The 18608-nt window shown below is 39.2% G+C and overlaps 2 protein-coding genes across 2 annotated transcripts; one reads left to right on the forward strand and one right to left on the reverse strand.

Moving 5' to 3' along the window:
* The first annotated feature begins 1347 nt into the window (after positions 1–1347).
* hspa5 (heat shock protein 5) lies at positions 1348–5295 on the forward strand. Its single transcript, XM_083902505.1, has 9 exons — positions 1348–1463; positions 2288–2443; positions 2564–2795; positions 2913–3050; positions 3143–3255; positions 3365–3755; positions 3870–4107; positions 4199–4366; positions 4475–5295. The coding sequence occupies exons 2-9, from the start codon at positions 2325–2327 to the stop codon at positions 5041–5043; spliced, it is 1968 nt and encodes a 655-aa protein (XP_083758631.1). The 5' UTR covers positions 1348–1463; positions 2288–2324; the 3' UTR covers positions 5044–5295.
* A 361-nt stretch (positions 5296–5656) lies between these two features.
* rabepk (Rab9 effector protein with kelch motifs) lies at positions 5657–7969 on the reverse strand. Its single transcript, XM_083902692.1, has 8 exons — positions 7810–7969; positions 7359–7413; positions 7124–7278; positions 6793–6948; positions 6518–6685; positions 6248–6397; positions 5987–6136; positions 5657–5893 (listed from the first exon to the last, which is right to left on the reverse strand). Exons 2-8 carry the CDS (start codon positions 7409–7411, stop codon positions 5691–5693), a joined length of 1035 nt encoding a protein of 344 aa, XP_083758818.1. The 5' UTR covers positions 7412–7413; positions 7810–7969; the 3' UTR covers positions 5657–5690.
* Positions 7970–18608: the final 10639 nt, after the last annotated feature.

Genomic DNA, 18608 nt, shown 5'->3' on the forward strand with positions numbered 1-18608 from the left:
TCATTGCTCCTCCTCCACTGCATACAATCAAACCGCACAGCCAGCTCTTCCACTTCAAGTACAAGGGCGTGTAAAACATTGAAATACTGAAAAAGAAACGAAAGAAAGAAAGAAAGAAAGAAAGAAAGAAAGAAAGAAAGAAAGAAAGAAAGAAAGAAAGAAAGAAGGCAGAATTTGTAGATGTCTTTGTAGATTAAAGACAACTGTTACAAACAAGCCAATTAATATTCACATCACATACAAGTAATGTAAGTGGGCCTGAACAGAGGATTGTGCTATATATATATATAATTACTGTAAACACAATAAAATCTGTTGAAATTCAGTTCAATCTTAGGAGAGGATCCACAAAGTATACTGTAATATATACTGGCAATCCAAAAAGGGCATCTGATGTATATTTATTAATTCATGAATACAGTAACTTTAAAGTAAAAAAAACCCAGCACATTTAGACACAGTAGCCCTCATCAAGGCACAAATGAGTTAAAGAATGAATTAAAATGGTGCCTTTATCACATTCACAACGACTGTACATTGTGATTCTAAGCATTTTAAAGGGATCACACAGAGTGAAATGTATTATCCACAATCACCACTAACCTTGACCTATAGAGATAGAAGGCTGCATGGAGCAAGATGTAGTCTCCTTTAATGTATGTGTGACCTGTGACCTACTTATGTGCAGGCAAAAATGTGCAAAAATAATTGCGTTTATTTGTGAACTGTGTGATCCACTGCCACAGTATTGGTTGCTCGTGTCCAAAAATGCTACACTGAAATGACACCCTGTTTGCATGATGTGTGTGCATTCTCTGATGAAACGTCCAGACAATCCAGTTTATGTGATGTAACAGCCTTTGGACTTTTTAATAGTCACTCACGCTTCATTGAAGTGAGTCATTGCTTCTCATGATACCCACACACAGTTCCCAACAAAGTCACACACAACCCAAAACAAAACAACAGCACCATGAGGATGGATGCAAAACCATTACATGTGTGTGGGGGTCATTGTAATAAAGAAAGGTAGCATTCATTTCATTTCACATGTCTAAAATACGAAACTGCACCCCTCTTTCCTTCTTCCTTGGTTTTCAGAGTGGCGTGTCTTTGCACCAACTGCTTTCATGAAGCCGTGTGACAGGCAGCCAATCAGCGTCGGTAGAGTGTAGGAAGCCCGTGACGTCACCCAAATCTGATGTGTGCAAATCAGCGGCGGCCAGCGTGCTGGTACGAACCAATCAGCGCCTTCCAACGAGCACCGGCTCAGCCAATGGCAGGCCTCCACGATGGGGAAGAAGTGACGGCTTATATATGGAGAGAGCACATCTCCATTCAACATCATTTCACAGAAGCCAGTTTTCAGAATACAGACAAGAAGAGAGACGTTATCTGCGACGAGACACTACCCTTGAAAGCAACGCCTAGGCCGCAAATTGACAGATAGTACATCTAATACGGTACGTACAAAACAATTAATGATATTATGTTTAAGTAACATAACATTTACAGCTCCTACAGCGCTGCAAGTGTGTTTTAAAGACCGTTTCGTGACAGTGAAGGCGACCGAGCGTGTGTTTGACGACAGTGATGCATTTAACGTTAGCACTTTTATTTTATTTTACAATACACCTTTAATACGCCGTTAAATAAATACTTTCAACTTTACATATTATTACTTTTCTCCCTCGCATGTCCGCGTGTAACAGTAACGTGTTTAGCAAGCGACCGGCGGATGGGGGGGGGGGGGGGGGAAAGCAGTCGGCGCTATTAACAATGGGCACACCGTGGTGCTCCACCCTATTAATTCATGCTCTTTATGGGCTATTGTTTATGACATTTTCTGGGGATTTGTTGACTAAGGCCGTGCTTCTCGGCCGTCACAGTCTGATGTCTGGTTGATGACCTAGCTGTAGGCCAATCTGGTGCAGACGTGAACTTGAGGCTCACAACCCCACGTCAGAGAAGCAGGGCCACGTTTTCCTTCACAGTGTTACATTAGTTAGGAGGTTGGCCATGATTGAATGTTCTAGTGCTGATGCTACACAATTTTACTGAACTTACACATAAAATACCTAGGTCTTGTCTCTTCAGGCTGCATTTTCTGTGTGCTACCTAAAATATAGATGTGAACTTAAAAGGATTTCAATTCCTTTTGAATCTTAAAAGGAATGTTTGATTTAAAAGCCCAAGTTTGAGACTATGTAGCTCCTTAAACATAGGTTGTGTGATTAAATAATTTATAATTTCTGATTAACATTAACCTCTTATTCATTCTCTCCAGGTTTCTCTGTAGATCTGAGGATTAAAAAAAAACTAAAATGAAGCTGGTGTGGGCTTTAATGCTGGTGGTCGGCACAGTGTTTGCCGATGCCGACGATGACCGAAGGGACAGTGTGGGGACAGTGGTGGGAATTGACCTGGGGACCACTTACTCATGGTGAGGAAAAGTCATTTATTTTTTTATTTGTTTTTGAAAGTAAATGTAACCGTGGACTAAGATGAGAAACTACTTCAAATTAATGTATTTAATTTTAATCCCTATATTTTTTTTATGCAGCGTCGGAGTGTTCAAGAATGGTCGCGTGGAGATCATCGCCAACGACCAGGGTAACCGAATCACCCCATCATATGTGGCCTTTACCAGTGAGGGTGAACGTCTGATTGGTGATGCTGCGAAGAACCAGCTGACCTCTAACCCTGAGAACACCGTTTTTGATGCCAAGAGATTGATTGGTCGCACTTGGGGTGACTCCTCTGTGCAGCAGGATCTCAAATACCTGCCATTCAAGGTCAGTTTATTCTAATATTTAAACATAGGTTGTGAAAGTTCTGGATTTGAAAAGGTTGTCTAGTAATCACTGATCATCATACTTTGAATGTTAATGTTGATGGATGTTCCTCATTAGGTTACAGAGAAGAAAAGCAAGCCCTATATCCAGGTTGATATTGGTGGTGGCCAGATGAAGACATTTGCTCCCGAGGAGATCTCTGCTATGGTGCTGACCAAAATGAAGGAGACTGCTGAGGCTTACCTTGGCAAAAAGGTATGAAAACCATATAGTTTTATAAAGGACTATGCAATGCTAGGAATATCCTGCTATATTTGAGACTAAATTTCTCCCATTTCTCCCCCAAGGTCACACATGCTGTGGTTACTGTCCCTGCTTACTTTAATGATGCCCAGCGTCAGGCCACCAAGGATGCTGGAACCATTGCTGGTCTGAATGTCATGAGAATCATTAATGAGCCGTAAGTGTCTTCAAATGAATAAACATTTTGTGTTTTGTCAATTTAAAACCTTGTAATGTTTCTTTTCCATCACCTATGATTAAAGATGACAATGATTGTGCTTTTCCAGAACTGCTGCTGCTATTGCCTACGGTCTGGACAAAAGAGATGGCGAGAAGAACATTCTTGTGTTCGACCTCGGTGGCGGCACCTTCGATGTCTCCCTCCTGACCATTGACAATGGCGTGTTTGAAGTGGTGGCCACCAACGGTGACACTCATCTTGGAGGTGAAGACTTTGACCAGCGTGTCATGGAGCACTTCATCAAGCTGTACAAGAAGAAGACCGGCAAAGATGTACGCAAAGATAACCGTGCCGTGCAGAAGCTGCGCCGTGAAGTTGAGAAGGCAAAGAGGGCTCTGTCTGCCCAGCACCAGGCCCGCATTGAGATTGAGTCCTTCTTTGAGGGAGAAGACTTCTCCGAGACCCTGACCCGTGCCAAGTTTGAAGAGCTGAACATGGTAAGTTATTTGACATTGAAATTACAAATACAAGATAACGGTACAATTTGATTCCATTCAACATTCATCATTGTGGTCAGAGTACTTATTTTATCATATGTTCTACTTTTTCAGGATCTATTCCGTTCCACCATGAAGCCTGTACAGAAGGTGCTGGAAGATTCTGACTTGAAGAAGCCTGACATCAACGAGATTGTCCTGGTTGGAGGCTCCACTCGTATCCCCAAAATTCAGCAGCTGGTGAAGGAGTTCTTCAATGGCAAAGAGCCCTCAAGGGGAATCAACCCTGATGAGGCTGTTGCATATGGTGCTGCTGTGCAGGCTGGTGTGCTGTCAGGAGAAGAGGACACTGGTACGACATAACCCACATAGTCATATCTGTTATTGTAAGACCAGTATTCAAAATGTTTCTCATTTACTCAATCTTGTTCTTTATCTTGTAGGTGATGTGGTTCTTCTGGATGTTTGCCCCCTGACTCTTGGAATTGAGACTGTTGGAGGAGTTATGACCAAACTGATCCCCAGGAACACTGTTGTGCCCACCAAGAAATCCCAGATCTTTTCTACAGCCTCTGATAACCAGCCTACCGTCACCATTAAGGTCTATGAAGGTAAGAAATGGAACACTGTTGTGTAGACTTAGTAAATAGCATTTGCATGTTCCTTTCATGCAGGAAATGTAAATGTAGCCCAAGTTTAATTATTGCCTCTTTCTTCAGGTGAGCGTCCCTTGACCAAAGACAACCACCTGCTGGGCACCTTTGACCTGACTGGCATCCCTCCTGCACCTCGTGGTGTTCCACAGATTGAGGTCACCTTTGAGATTGACGTCAACGGCATTCTGCGTGTCACCGCTGAAGACAAAGGCACAGGCAACAAGAACAAGATCACCATCACAAATGACCAGAACCGTCTCACACCCGAAGATATTGAGCGCATGGTGAATGATGCCGAGCGCTTTGCTGATGAAGACAAGAAGCTGAAGGAGAGGATCGACGCTCGCAACGAGTTGGAGAGCTATGCCTACTCTCTGAAGAACCAAATTGGTGACAAGGAGAAGCTCGGTGGCAAGCTCTCAGATGAAGACAAGGAGACCATTGAGAAGGCAGTTGAGGAGAAAATTGAGTGGATGGAGTCTCACCAAGAGGCTGACATGGAAGATTTCCAGGCCAAAAAGAAGGAGCTTGAAGAGGTGGTTCAGCCCATCATCAGCAAGCTTTATGGTAGCGCAGGTGGACCCCCACCTGAGGGCGCAGAGAGCGAGCAAGAGGAGAAGGATGAGTTGTAGGCAAGTTTGAAATCAGCGCTTCAGTTGCCAATTACCTCTCTGGTAGTGGCATCTAGATGTACATATTGGACTGATGGGACTCAAAATAGTGAGTGGAGTGATTGGGAAGGGGTGGCAATCACAAGCAAACCATACTGAATCTTCAGAAAGACTTTTAAGTTTCGGTGTGTGAGAGGTGTTCTCTTCGCAGGAAGGCGGAGATATTCATCAGCCCAATATGAGGCTTGCTGCTGCTGTTCTCAGGCAGTCCTAATGGGGTTCTGTAATGGGGAGGGGCTTAGCAGGGTGGGAGGGAGGGAGGGATAGGTGTTTGTGGGTCCATTGAGTAGAGCATCTGAGGGATCAAGGGCTCATTGTGTTCACAGACGATGTTCAAAGTTATTTATTGAATCTGTTCATTCTACTTCTGGAAAGGCATTGAAATAAATGTTTGATATAAAAGTTATTGTGGCATTCATGTGTGATTTTTAGGGGTACAAAACTGAGCACAGACCAACAAGTCAAACTGTAATAATAAAAATCAGCACCCACATTATTGCTTCAAAATTATGTACTGTGTATTTAATGTTTATACAAGCTTAAAAAAACACAACTTTTTAGTCATTTTATTACGACTTGATCAACTAAGCATGATAACGGGAGGAACATTAAGTCACAACAGTCACAATGCAGTCATTGTATATGACACCCTGGGTGTCCATCCCTCCGTATATAAAAGCCAGTTGTATCGTCTCAGAGGAGGCTGGGCTGTTTTCATCATGCACCTTCCAGGGCAACACACACATGGAGTGGTCTAGGCGGTTGGGTGGCATATCTCCTTCAAATTTCATTAGGACCCATCTACTTTTGTCTGCAAATGGTACAACAGAAAATGCAGAAGTACAGATTAAAAAGTGAAAATGCAAAACATAATTCAGCTCTTATCAATTAAAGGCAGTTTAACCTGTGTTGAATCTGTACGTGGAATTGCAGGCTCCATCAGCAGTCATCCCTCCAAAGATGTAGATGTTCTTTTCCAGTACCACAGCTGAGTGGGCTGCTACTCCTGATGGGATGTCTCCTTTGGCCTGCACTTTCTCCCACTTCATGCTCCCTTTATCAGTACAGACACATTTTCCCCATATTTTTTTTTTGATGTATACATCAGCTTGAGCATTTTATTACAGCGTATCTTGTCAGTTGATTTTTTTAAGAGTAGGTTTACCTGTGTCAAGAGAATACATGTCATTGTGGAATTTATCTCCCGCCATGCCTCCATGAAAGTAGACCTTTGAACCCACTGCTACAATAATGTGGCCGTGTCTGGCTGGTGGATGTCTCCCATGTGTTTGAGGTTGGGACCAGGTCAAAGACACTGAAACACATTTAATTAAATGTTATCAATTATTTAGTTATTAAAATAACTGATGGCAGAGAAAAACATGAAATGTATAACCCACAATTCAATAAGTGGATTACGACATGAAACACAAACCTGTATCAAAGATATGAAGTTTTTGATCAGACACAGGTTCAGCTCCTGCTTCACCTCCAGAAAAAACATATAGTTTATCCCCAAGGCAGGCGGAGTTAGTGTGATATGTCCTTGGACCAGGGGGCTTCCCGTTCACTGATACATCCTTCCAGAGACTCTGTCCACTGTCTTGACAATAATACAAAGGAGAGAATAGATCATTCACGGATTTCACGGAAAAAGCAGTCTAACTGAAAACAAATAAATAGGTGAACATACTGTAAGTTGGGATTTACCTGTTCGCTGTATTTTCTGAATACAGCTACGATTGCCGCTGTGCTGTGCCCCACCAAACACCCACAAACTCTGTGGGCAGCTCTCGGGCACAAAGCTGCAGTGTTCGTATCGTGCCTCCAAACCTTCCCACTCTGGAACGTCCCATTCATGATTATCTTAAGTCAGGAAAAATACAATCAAATTGTTTATTAAAAAGTATAAAATTTAAACAAAACTGGATCTACTGTTTTCTGTAACTGTGATTGTATAACTTTGCCAAGGTCAAATTTAAAATCTACATTATGTCATGTCCTTGGACAGGTTTCTTACTTACAACTTTGTGTGTTTTACCTAGATTTATGATGTGTGAATGTGAGAAACTGCCACTTGGGTTTGCTCCTCCAACAATAAGGATTCTCCCCTTTCCTCCTTCTCCAGATGCAGTAAAGGTGCAGGTGTGACCCACGCTAACACCTGGAGCACGTCCTCTTGGTATCAAAGAGTACCTGATGACAACAACACATTCTGGCAAATAAGGTTGTATTTGTTTCATTAACAACACCACAAATTCATTTAATTTACTTACCATATTCCCCGTTTGGGCTTATCCAATGGCTCAAGTACAGGAAGAAACTCCATAGCTGTTGAAGATAGATGAATGATTCTGGTGTTATTCCGTTTTCCATGCTTGCGTAGAAAATGTATACTTGTTTCCATATTGTTAATAATAAAATAAACTTAAATAAACAGCTGATCTTGGTTAAAACGCCTGTTTTAAGCCTCATTCGAGTCACAATAAAAACAGAAGCCCTTGCGTGAAATGAAGCCTCAGCAAAAGCAACTACAATTCTTCATCTTTATGATATAATAATAATAATAATAATAATAATTAAGAGAAATGTAATGCTGCCCTCCACAGAACGAAGCAGATTCACACTAATTGAAGGGCGACTTGCAAGTTGTTCAAATTACCTTTCAAATACATGATGCTAGCACAAGTGCTAACTTGCTATGTTAGGAGCTTCCTCTCTACAAACCTGCTTTTCCGGGTGAGAGTGGAGACTAATCATCCGTGACATTTAGCCGAACACATCGTTGGTTGCCACCAATGTCCATTCAGTGTCCATTATTGTCGTTAATAGTAAACGAAACTATAAATTGTGCTTTTCAATAGTGATCTCCTAGCTACAGCATAGTTATACGTCAAAACGCTACGCACAATGTTCAACATGAACAACGTCAGCACCGTTCCCGACGTAGTTACCATGGATACAGCGCATGCGCACCTACCTAAATGCTGTCACATTAATACAGCCAATAGAGGGCAGCAATACGCCATTGAAACGTCCAGTCTGCCCTGCCACAAAGAAGAGAAACTCAAATAATGCTGCCACAAAAGCTTCTATTTTATGATTATGATGCCATTCATGCGATTTATTTTGTTTGTACCGACAAATATGTCGTTTCCGTTTAACTTCGTCAAATATTTAGTTACCGTTTAACTTCTCCTATCTGAAGCAAAAAGGTAAGCTATGTGTGCCACCTTATTGTTCATCGGTCGCATTTCAAGTCACAGAGTAAGCTAACTATTAAAGGCAAACGTTGTCAAGTGCAATGTAATTATTTGACACCAATTAGTTATTTTTCATGCCCAATGCAAGAGAAGTAATAATTAAATAAGATGGTTAAGTTTTAATTGTGATGTAGAGTGATTATTTATGCTTTGCAGGTTTGTGGAAGGTGCTCAGCTAACTCGGTAATTAAAGGTTACTCAAAGGAACAGGTGTGGTCATACCATTGGAAGGTCACAGGTGTATATAATCAAATTATAAAGGGCTGATTTTCATCAAGCTTCCCCAGTTTCAGGGTGCATGCACGTGCCCTGTACGTCTGTTTTTTTCTGATTAAAGTGTCAAAATGGCTGAATCTCAAACTTTTTCTCAATTAAAAAGTGCCAATGTGGGACTTTAACTTTCTATGAAGCTACATGTCTGATTTTCAGTATGGTAGTAGATATCAATGTGCTGAACACAACCTTTTCATTCTTCTTCAAAACCTTTTGAGAACTCTCTTTATACAGTTGCTCAAAGGCCAGTTATTAGGTCTCTGAAACATAGCTCCAAGGGTTTTTCATTACTTTTCCCATTCAAAAATGTGCTTTCAAACATGCATTTAGAATGTCCTTACAAATTAGCTTGATGCATTGGATCACACACTTTTTTTAAATTTTTATATTAACCATAAACGCCTTTATGAGGAGGACTTTCAATTTGTCCAGGCCTAAATTTTACACATTATGTAATTGTATAATTTAATAACAATAATCTGGATGATCGAGTTAGCCAGTTTTTGTAATTTATTAGTTGTATGAATTTATCAGGTAGATGAAAACCTCTGAGTTGTGTTACGATGCATATTAGATGTAGAAAATGTTAATATAGTTCTCTCTGAGTGGGGCTTACATTTTGAAGTGTGTTTGTCCAAGCATTATTTGCTGTGCAATTTCGTGATGGTTAACAATCACAAGATTGGATTTCTTGGTAAGGACAGTAGGCTGTGCCATTGTCCTTTATGTTAAAATGTCATATTGAGGAATACAGTTGACTTCTTTCTTTGCCTGGTCTGTCTGTTTATAGAAATGTTACTCTTGTATGGTGGGCAACAGGCATTCTGATTTGATTTGTTGATTCAAAATGTAGGACATATAAAGCCAGGTGTTTAGTGCAAAATGTGTTCTCAAATGCATAGGATTTGTCTTCACTGAGTTTTTCATGAGTTTCCTGCAAAGGGTGAAAGGAGGCGACCATAGAGATACAATGGGATGTGTTCATTTGCCCAGAATCAGAACATGGAATGATAAATAGTCAGTCTTAACACTAAAGCCACTCACTTATACAAAGGGTCACAGTCAGCATAGTTAATGTTATTAGAACCCAGCTGATCAAATTCTGTCTCCATTAGGTTTCTGTAAACCTCCATGTTTTTCATTAACTACCAATATTTTCTAATTGAGTTTTTCTAAGAAACACTTTCCTAATGTAGTTACTGGCTCAAAACTATGTGCAGATGTGCAAACATTTTTTATCCATCTTTATTGGTTGTGTTGACTGGAGCACCTTGTGTTATTGGGTCATACACACACATACAGTACAACATCCACTTTAAATAAGAACGTACAGTAAATGAGTGAGGCTTCATACAGGCGTCTTCAGGTACTGCTCAATTGTCAGTATTCTGATGCTTTAACGGGACAAGAGGTGGAGGCACCATGTCATGAAACGAAACCAAAAGAAAACATTGTCTTTCTTGTATACAGACCTGGGAGATTTACAGCAACACCGTGGAGCTGTCTGCAGGCCTGACTCTATGCAGAGATTAATGACAACAGCGTGTTATCCTGATATAGATAACATTTTTACAGGCTTTGCTTTGACGAAGTGTTCTCTTGGCAGGCCTGTCTAGTATCACTTGAAGACAAAGTGTTCAAAAATAAGACTTTTGCAAACTTGGCAGATTTGCAACTAATGATTATTTTAATCCTTGGAGATTATTTGAGTTGAGTCCTACCTGATATGTAATAAAATGTGACAAATGCTTTTTAGGGGAGAGTCTTCAGATTACCCAAAACCCAAAGATCTTAAGTTTATGATTACAAAAAGATCATGGAAGTCTTTTAAGTCTTGAGGATGTCAGAGCTTCACATTCCTGTCTTGTTTTAGCAGCCTTGCTCTTCATTTTGTTTCCACCAGGTGCTCGTTGTGTGTCTCCTGCGGCAAGCTGGACATCTTTCCACTATGATGGGAGTTCACCCCTTGCCAAAACTGCTCCGACACCCCTATCCTCTGCTAAAAATTCATCCATTTGACAAAGTTTGTAGTGCTCATTCCTATATATCTGCGTCTTCTTTACCTTCACATCTTATTGCGCCTTCCAATCCTCACTCTACTTCACCTTTTGAAATAAATGCATCTTGCAATCCCTTTTTTAAGCTGTTGCCCTGCTCCAACACACCTGATTCAAATGGTCAGCTCATCATCAATCTCCGCAGAAGCCTGATAACGAGCTGTTAATCTGAATCAGGTGAACATCTGAAAACTTCTGCTTCTGCAACTCACAGTATAATACATAGTATCTGGGTAGACACTACTATTCAACAGTTTGGGGTCACTCATTTTGTAAATGAATATAACATTAAATGATCTGTTTTTTAATGGAATATGTACATAGATGTATAGAGGCCCATTTCCAGTGTTCTAATGGTACATTGTGTTTGCTAATCGTGTTAGAAGGCTATTGGATGATTAGAAAACCCTTGAAAACCCTTGTGCAATGATGTTAGCACAGCTGAAAACAGTTTTGCTTGAAGGGCAAATTTATTATTTGCAACGCTTTTGATGAATAAAGGTGTGACTTTTAATGGAAAACAAACAAATCGTACAAACAAAAAAATTGTATAGGTGACCCCAAACTTTTGAACGGTAGTGTATATAAATGCAACAGTCAGTATAACCACTGGTCAAAAATACAACTAGTGCAACAGTTTTGACCAAGCCATGCCACTTTGGTGTTATCTGCCCAGTTTCCCCTTCAGGGAAGCAGAGTATGAGTTTCAGGGAAATCCTTTGTTTTCCCTTGACTTGTAACCGATAAGGAGTGAATGAATCAGGGGTTTTTTGTGGAAAGATAGAATCAGAGGAAAATGTACTGTGATAATAAAAAAAAAAAAAAAAAGGAAAAAAAAAATACAGAGGAAAGTACAAGAGGCAGAGAGAGGGAGATAATTGAAAATAAATGTTTATTGTGTGTCAGTCCAAATGAGTTTCACTGAGTGTGTGCTATTGTTAGCAGGCTCTGTGCACAACACATGCTGAATCTAATTTGTGTGTCTGTATTTGGAAGTCCATGCTACGTCATTCTCATAAAATAAAGGTTGATGTGAATGCCCCTCCTGGTGAGTGGCAGTTCAGTAATCAGGATTGATTTAGAAAGTTCATCTCTGGGTTACTGGTACACTGCCACTGGGCAGGATGTCAAAACTGTGAGCTGAGGTGATTGCTATTCTATGCCACATTTAACCCAGGGGTGTGTTAAATCAGGGCTGTACAAGTAATCTGGATTAACGCCAAACAATGGCATCATCACTGTTTTAGTTCTAAAGTAATCCCTGGTGATCATGTGTGTAATCTGAATATTGAAAACACTTTATTTTGTCTTATCTGTGGCTTGCTCTTTAAGCAGCTGGAGAGTGATTTTGTTTATGCCATAAACTTTGAGCTCTCACTGGTTATTCAGTAGACCTGCTAACGATTGCCAAATGAACTAACGATTATTTTCATAATTGATATATCTGATGATTGTTTTCTCGATTAATTAATTATTATTTAATTATTAATTAATCAGGCTCTCAAATGTCTTGTTTTGTCCACAAACCAAAATCATTCCGTTTTAATGATCGATTTGTTATATGGAGCAAAGAAACAAAGAAAATATTAAAATTTAAGAAGCTAAAAAATCAGAAATCTTGTTTTAATCATGAAAAAAGCTTCAAACCAATTAATCGATTATCAAAATAGTTGCCGATTAATTTAGTAATCAATTAATTGTTTCAGCTCTATTATTCAGCTGTGTATTTAATGACACATCTTTCTTACAGATGTATATTTGTAGGATTCTCAGTTGACAACACAGCAGAGCCCTGTAATTGTCAGACACAGTAAAAGGTCAAATCTTACCTCCACTTAAAGCTTATGGGGATGCATTTCTGGTGTTTTGATGATATTTTTCAAAAATATATTCACCCTCAGCTAAATGCACACACCCATACAGACACACACTCATGCATACTCACACACACACAGTCAGGCTTCATGTTACTTTTCTCTTCTCTTTGTAGCTGCTGAATCCACCTCTGCAGCTGTTTTCTCGCCAAGATGACCTGTCTCAGGGTTCACCTGCAGAATCCTCCTGCCGGCTCCCCACGGAAAACATCCTTCCTCCTCAGAACCTATGGTGAGCTAAATTCCCTTTCTTGTGCTAGGAAATAGACTGCAATTCTACACTGTAGAATTTAATAGTGTGTTTAAAAAAAAAAAGAATAGTTTTTGTGACAACACCAACCAAAAAAACTGTCTAACTTTAGGTCTGTATTTATCAGTCTTTTATTTAAACATCAAAGGTTTGTGTTGTGTAAAGGATTGTGTCACATATGTCTGACAGCGCTGACACTTGATCCCGCAGCGTGTCCACCATTAGAAGGACATTACTCGCAGCGGGAGTGGGCTCAGATGTTGCCACAAAGACTTTGGTCTGTTAATGAGGCTTCCCTTCCTTATCTGGTGACACCCTGAATAATTTATGGACGGTATCAGCCACGCACCTCCACGTTTTACGCTAACTTTAAAGCTTCAGCCGTTGTCCACTAGCTGCCTTTCCACACAAGTCTATCGATAAATGTAAGAACCTTTTGTCTGTCTGTTATTAGCATAACTTGGCAGGTGACTTTGACTTTGTTTCTTCACTCCCTACTTCACTTCCACGGAGTGAAGTATTGTTTTTGGTGGCTCTGTGTGTCTGTTTGTTTGTGCTTCCACACTTGCACTTGCCAATATGACCAACAGATGCCGCCAGCGGCTCGTTGCGTGAATGGGGTGAAGTCTTCCATCTCTGATTACCTTGTTTGGATAAGAAATGCAATAGATAACAATAAACAAAACAAAAGGTACACGTGAATCGTGAATATGGACGTACACAACAGGGGTGTGGGTACACGTGTTGGGGTGGCTTCTGTAATATTCTGTACATGCATTAAATCGTGATAAGATCAAAATTGTGCATAAAATAACTTTTCTGACTATTTTTACTGCTATACCTATAATTATTTTGAGAAGGTAAACCATTTATTTAAAAGTTTGATAGACAAATCATCACAACTCCATTTCATGCAAGTGATTGTATACGTATGCATGAATCTAAAGAGTAGCACATTTTTGGGTGTTGAGCCATGCAGTCTCTGGAAATGACTGATTTAGCGTATAATTATCATGTTATACGAGTCTAGCCTCGTATAACATGAAGACGCCTCACTTGCATTTTTGCTGCGTTCCCTAGAACTGACCCACTTGACCACTTGCATTGGTGTTTGCTTGGATTTATACAGTATTAGCACCACAGTTACACGCTCATGTCTTTAAATGTCATATTTTGTTCTGTGGAAAATTCAGAATGCATTTCTCGTCGTCCTGCTCAGCATTTCTGAGGATTTCATCAGGAATTCCAGCTCAAACAGATTTAATAATGCGATGATTAGACAAATATGTGACATGATCGTGCATGGTCCTCCCAGTTAAACTTTCAGAGCTGGGTCGAGCTTTGCCATGACCTTGACTTCTTCCTTTATTGTTTGATAGAATGTGTGAGTTTTCACTGACAGAGAATTAATTATAGAACAGACCTGGTCAGCACCTAAAGCTCTCACTTCCCTTTACATCATTTATCTATATTAAAGTCATTTTATACATGCAGTATAACCTCAATTTCTTTACAAGATGTGATGGGGAAAATATTCACATTTAAGAAGCTAAAAACAACCAGAAATCTTGTTTTCATCATGAAAAAAGCTTCAAAGCGATTCATCAATTATCAAAATAGTTGATGATTCATTTAGTAATCGAGTATTTGTCTCAGCTCTAGTCTGACTTCTCAACTTTTTAATTGTCAGACTGAGAAATAAAAAAAAAACGTACAAGTAAGACTTTGCAGGTACACGTGAACACACGTGTTTGTAACAACATTGACACAAATGTATGTTTTGTGTCAGTTTGCTGCTAAGAAATTTAAGGGATTGGTGATTTTACATGAGTAAATATTGACTTGAGGATAGAAAGGTATAGAGGTAAAAAGAGTAATGGATGAAAGGCAGAAGGGGAGAGAAGAAAGACAAAATGCTTAAAATAATATTAAAACAATAAAGAAAAGTATACATTTAAAGGGATAATAATTGGAGACCAACCTTATTTGGGGTCATTTGCCTCTCCCTTGTCTCATTTAGTATTCATGTGGAATAATAATAACGATTACCCTACTCAAAAAAGAAAGAGGTCCCAAATTTGCTGTGAATAATATAAATACTCCTATGAATAAATTTAGTAGTGCCAGACTTTGCATGTGGATTTATTAAAATAAATACATTTCTGGGGGGCAAATGTATTCAGAAAATTGGTGTTTTAAATTCAAAGGGGGGAAACAAGAATGGCAAGTTTTAGCTATTGAGTAACCACAAAATCAAGGATTTAAGGAGTTTGTCTTCTTTATTTTACATTTTTCAGATATTGCTGTGTTGCACTCTCACAGAAAACTAATTTGTGGGATGTTTTTGTTTTTCTCAGCATGTATTTCTTTTCTTTCCATGAGATACATGATGACTATGCCGCACACATATATTTTTCTACATGAACTTATATTTACAAGCGTGGGAGCCAGTCATAAATAAATGTCACTGCTCTTATTATTGTATATATAAGCTTTTCCCCAAGAAAATGCCCATGTATGTGCTTTCGGTATTTAAAGTTCAGTGTTGTGCACCAATTATTTGTGTTTTTATTCCATATTTATTCCCACGCCTTGAGCATTTGTCTCAAGAATCTTGTCGTTGTGATTAATGTGCACAGAGCATTTGGGGTTGTTAGATATTGAACTAATGCCTCTTATAAATATGAAAGCTGTAGCAATTAAAACGGTAAATCCCGACTGACTTGTCTGTCAAGTGTCTCCCTCAATGGATATAATGTACACAATAATTTTGCTTGTGTGGCACAGCATGAGCTCTGTCCCACTGGCTTTGGCACACAATATGACATTTGGCAAGTTATACAACAAGCCTGTTAAAAAGAAATTGAGCAAGGGAACAAGAAGACACCTTGTACGCAATTCTCTCATCAAATCTGCGCCTGCATCTAAAAAGGATGAATTGGTTTCCGCCCCGGAAGAAAACTTTAAATCCTATACACAACTTTTCAAAATGTCTCCCCCGTTCCGTTCTCACAGGAAATGTTACAGAACATGGATTAACTCTGCTCTCTTTATCATGCTCCTTTTTTTTTGCTGGTAATGGCTATTTCAGTTTTCACATAAAGACCAACATTGTAGCCTGGCCTGGTCTTTTTGGATGTTGCTGGGGCATAGGCTTTCAAATGTAAATGTGACAAATAAGCAGTAAAGCCTATTAAAGCAGAGAATGGGAGGTAGCAGAGTAATGAAGAGCCTCATACACACACTGCATATAACCTTCTCTCTCCAGCTTTGTGACCTTTAGTTTCAGTATTGGTTAATTTAACGGAAGATATGTTTTCAGGGCTGCATTCTGTACTTTTGGTAAAAAACATTCCTTCCACTCCTGAAATGATTGTGTCCTGTGTGGTTGTTTGGGCCCTGGGTCATTTTCGGCTTTATATCAAGAGAAAGTACATGGTAGCTTTGTGCCATTATGAGTGACAGCAACAATGACAGGACCGTTGTGGCCTCCTTGTCTTACAGAATATGGCAAAAGGAATTTGCAGTTTGCTATGTCTGTACAGGGTAGTAGCAGACATTCATGTTTGATATACTGTATCACAGTATATTTCCATCACACAGATTTCCATCACACAGTGGAAATCCACTGTGGTTTGTGAACTGCAGTTTTGGAGCTTCAGTTGTATTTTGAACATGATGGGAAAAGCAGGGTTGAGCCTGACCAAATACCACGTCTTTTAATCTAAATTGCACAATAATTCACCAAATGGACATCAAAAGTGGAGTTGCCCCCCTGTTGGACATTCAATTGAATAGTTTTCAAACACTTCAATCTCTGGCGCACAAGCCTACGTCCATTTTTATTTTCATTTAACTATGTATGTGTCTATGTACACAACTCAAAAGTTTGGGGTCAGCTATACAATTTTCATGTGTTTTCCATTAAAAGTCACACTTTTATTCATCAAAAGAGTTGCAAAATGAATAGAAGATATAGTCACGACATTGACAATATAATGATTTTTATTCAAAATAATAATTTTGCCCTTTCTTCAAAGAACCAGCAAAACGGTTTTCAGCTGTGCTAACATAATTGCACAAGGGTTTTCAAAGGGTTTTCTAATCATCCAATAGCCTTCTAACACGATTAGCAAACACAATGTACCATTAGAACACTGGAGAGATGGTTGCTGGAAATGGGCCTCTATACACCTATGTACATATTCCATTAAAAAACAGACGTTTGCAGCTAGAATATTCGTTTATCAACATGTATAGAGTGTATTTCTGATTCATTTAATGCTATATTCATTGAAAAAAGTGAAAAAATAAGTACATTTCTAATTGACCCCAAACTTTTGAACAGTAGTGTACACATTTTTGTTTGTGCACTTTTAGCCCCTAACTTGGTTTCAAGATGTTATAAAAAAAATCTGAACTAAATTCATGATAGCTTAGTCCTGACTTGGCTGTACACTTGCCCTGTCACTGGACGGGCAACAAGCACTTTTTGGCCTAATTGAGCCGACACATGAACATGGACAAGCTCACCAGGGGAGTGGTCAGATAAGAGTAATCCACTGTCAGTATCTTTTTTATCTTCAGAGAGTGTTTTATCTTCTTCTCTAATTCTCTTTTCCTGTATCTTACTTATTGAATATCATTCACAGTAGTGAAGTTTAGTTTTTCATACTGAATTTCACAATATTCTTCAGTTCATCAGGTTTGGATAAAAGTCTGAAATAAATGCTGCCAAAAAAACAAGACAAATATGACTCACTCATTCAACACAGATCACCCAGGAAAATGGCAAAATAAAAAAAATTACACTGAGGATACGCAACAAAGCAAGGGTTGTTAAGGGCTGTGACATGCTGAAGACGACTGGAGATGAGTTTTAGCGATATTTTCCACAGTTACATAAAAGAAGAATTATATTAACTAACAACAGCCTAACAAAAAGAGACACAAGGACTCAAAGAAAGTTGTATAGTTACAGCTTTTTATTTTCACATACCTAATGAAAAGTGTCTGCAAATAGCCTCAGTTTTTACCACACGTGAGTCTACGTTATGTGCAAACACTACAAAATGATTGTTCTTAGTTCCTTGTAGTCAGAGTGATAAATATTTCCTTAAGCACTATAGTTGAGTTTATCCTTTTTATTCTTTCCTGTCTAGTTTTCTGTCTTTCAGTGTAACCTGCACTGCCTCACCAAAGTGCTGAATACTTTTATTGTTGTGGGGGACTCATTATTTTTTACTGCTGCTATAAAAAAAAATCACATTCTGGACCTTTTATTATTCTACACTGCTTTAATTATAGGTTAACTTTCCCCTTCTGTGTGTTAAGGTTGAGAGGTTGGCATCTCCCTAACACTGAAGTCTTGTTTGCTGAATTGGACAATTGTGGCATTTAAAAAAAAGTGCCTTCTGTTCTAAATCATGACATGCACACTAGGATGGCATCTCTCCTACCCAGAGGGTGTGTTCCTTGGTTTTCTAAAGGGCCAAAGCACAGTGGATAAGTGAGTGGGAGGGAGAGGGGGAGTGCATATTTTAACATTTTTAACACTATGTCCAAGTCACTGTATGTGGCCCTTTAAATCACAAGTTTTGCCTCATTAATCAGATTCCACTTAACTCAACGTTTGAGTTTGTGAACTTCTTGTGACGGTTGAACTTTATTGCTTGATGGAAATGTCTCTGATTAGAGTGGATTGGTTCGACGCGCATAAAGCCTAGTGATTTATTAAGTCGGAAAAAAATTTTCTGAAGGAAACCGTCTCTGAGAGTGTTTTTTAAAGGCTGGACAGATATTTTAAATA

Source organism: Microchirus variegatus (genome assembly GCF_963457635.1).
Source record: "Microchirus variegatus genome assembly, chromosome: 16".
Classification (NCBI taxonomy): Eukaryota; Metazoa; Chordata; class Actinopteri; order Pleuronectiformes; family Soleidae; genus Microchirus; species Microchirus variegatus.

Excerpts from the sequence above, each read along its gene's own strand:
- hspa5 (XM_083902505.1), top strand. The coding sequence starts at position 2,325 with ATGAAGCTGGTGTGGGCTTTAATGCTGGTGGTCGGCACAGTGTTTGCC. Across the intron at positions 3,256-3,364 it reads ATGAGAATCATTAATGAGCC|AACTGCTGCTGCTATTGCCT; the intron begins GTAAGTGTCTTC and ends GTGCTTTTCCAG. Across the intron at positions 4,367-4,474 it reads CACCATTAAGGTCTATGAAG|GTGAGCGTCCCTTGACCAAA; the intron begins GTAAGAAATGGA and ends CTCTTTCTTCAG.
- rabepk (XM_083902692.1), bottom strand. The coding sequence starts at position 7,411 with ATGGAGTTTCTTCCTGTACTTGAGCCATTGGATAAGCCCAAACGGGGA. Across the intron at positions 6,398-6,517 it reads ACTTCATATCTTTGATACAG|TGTCTTTGACCTGGTCCCAA; the intron begins GTTTGTGTTTCA and ends AATGTGTTTCAG. Across the intron at positions 6,137-6,247 it reads CATGTATTCTCTTGACACAG|GGAGCATGAAGTGGGAGAAA; the intron begins GTAAACCTACTC and ends GTACTGATAAAG.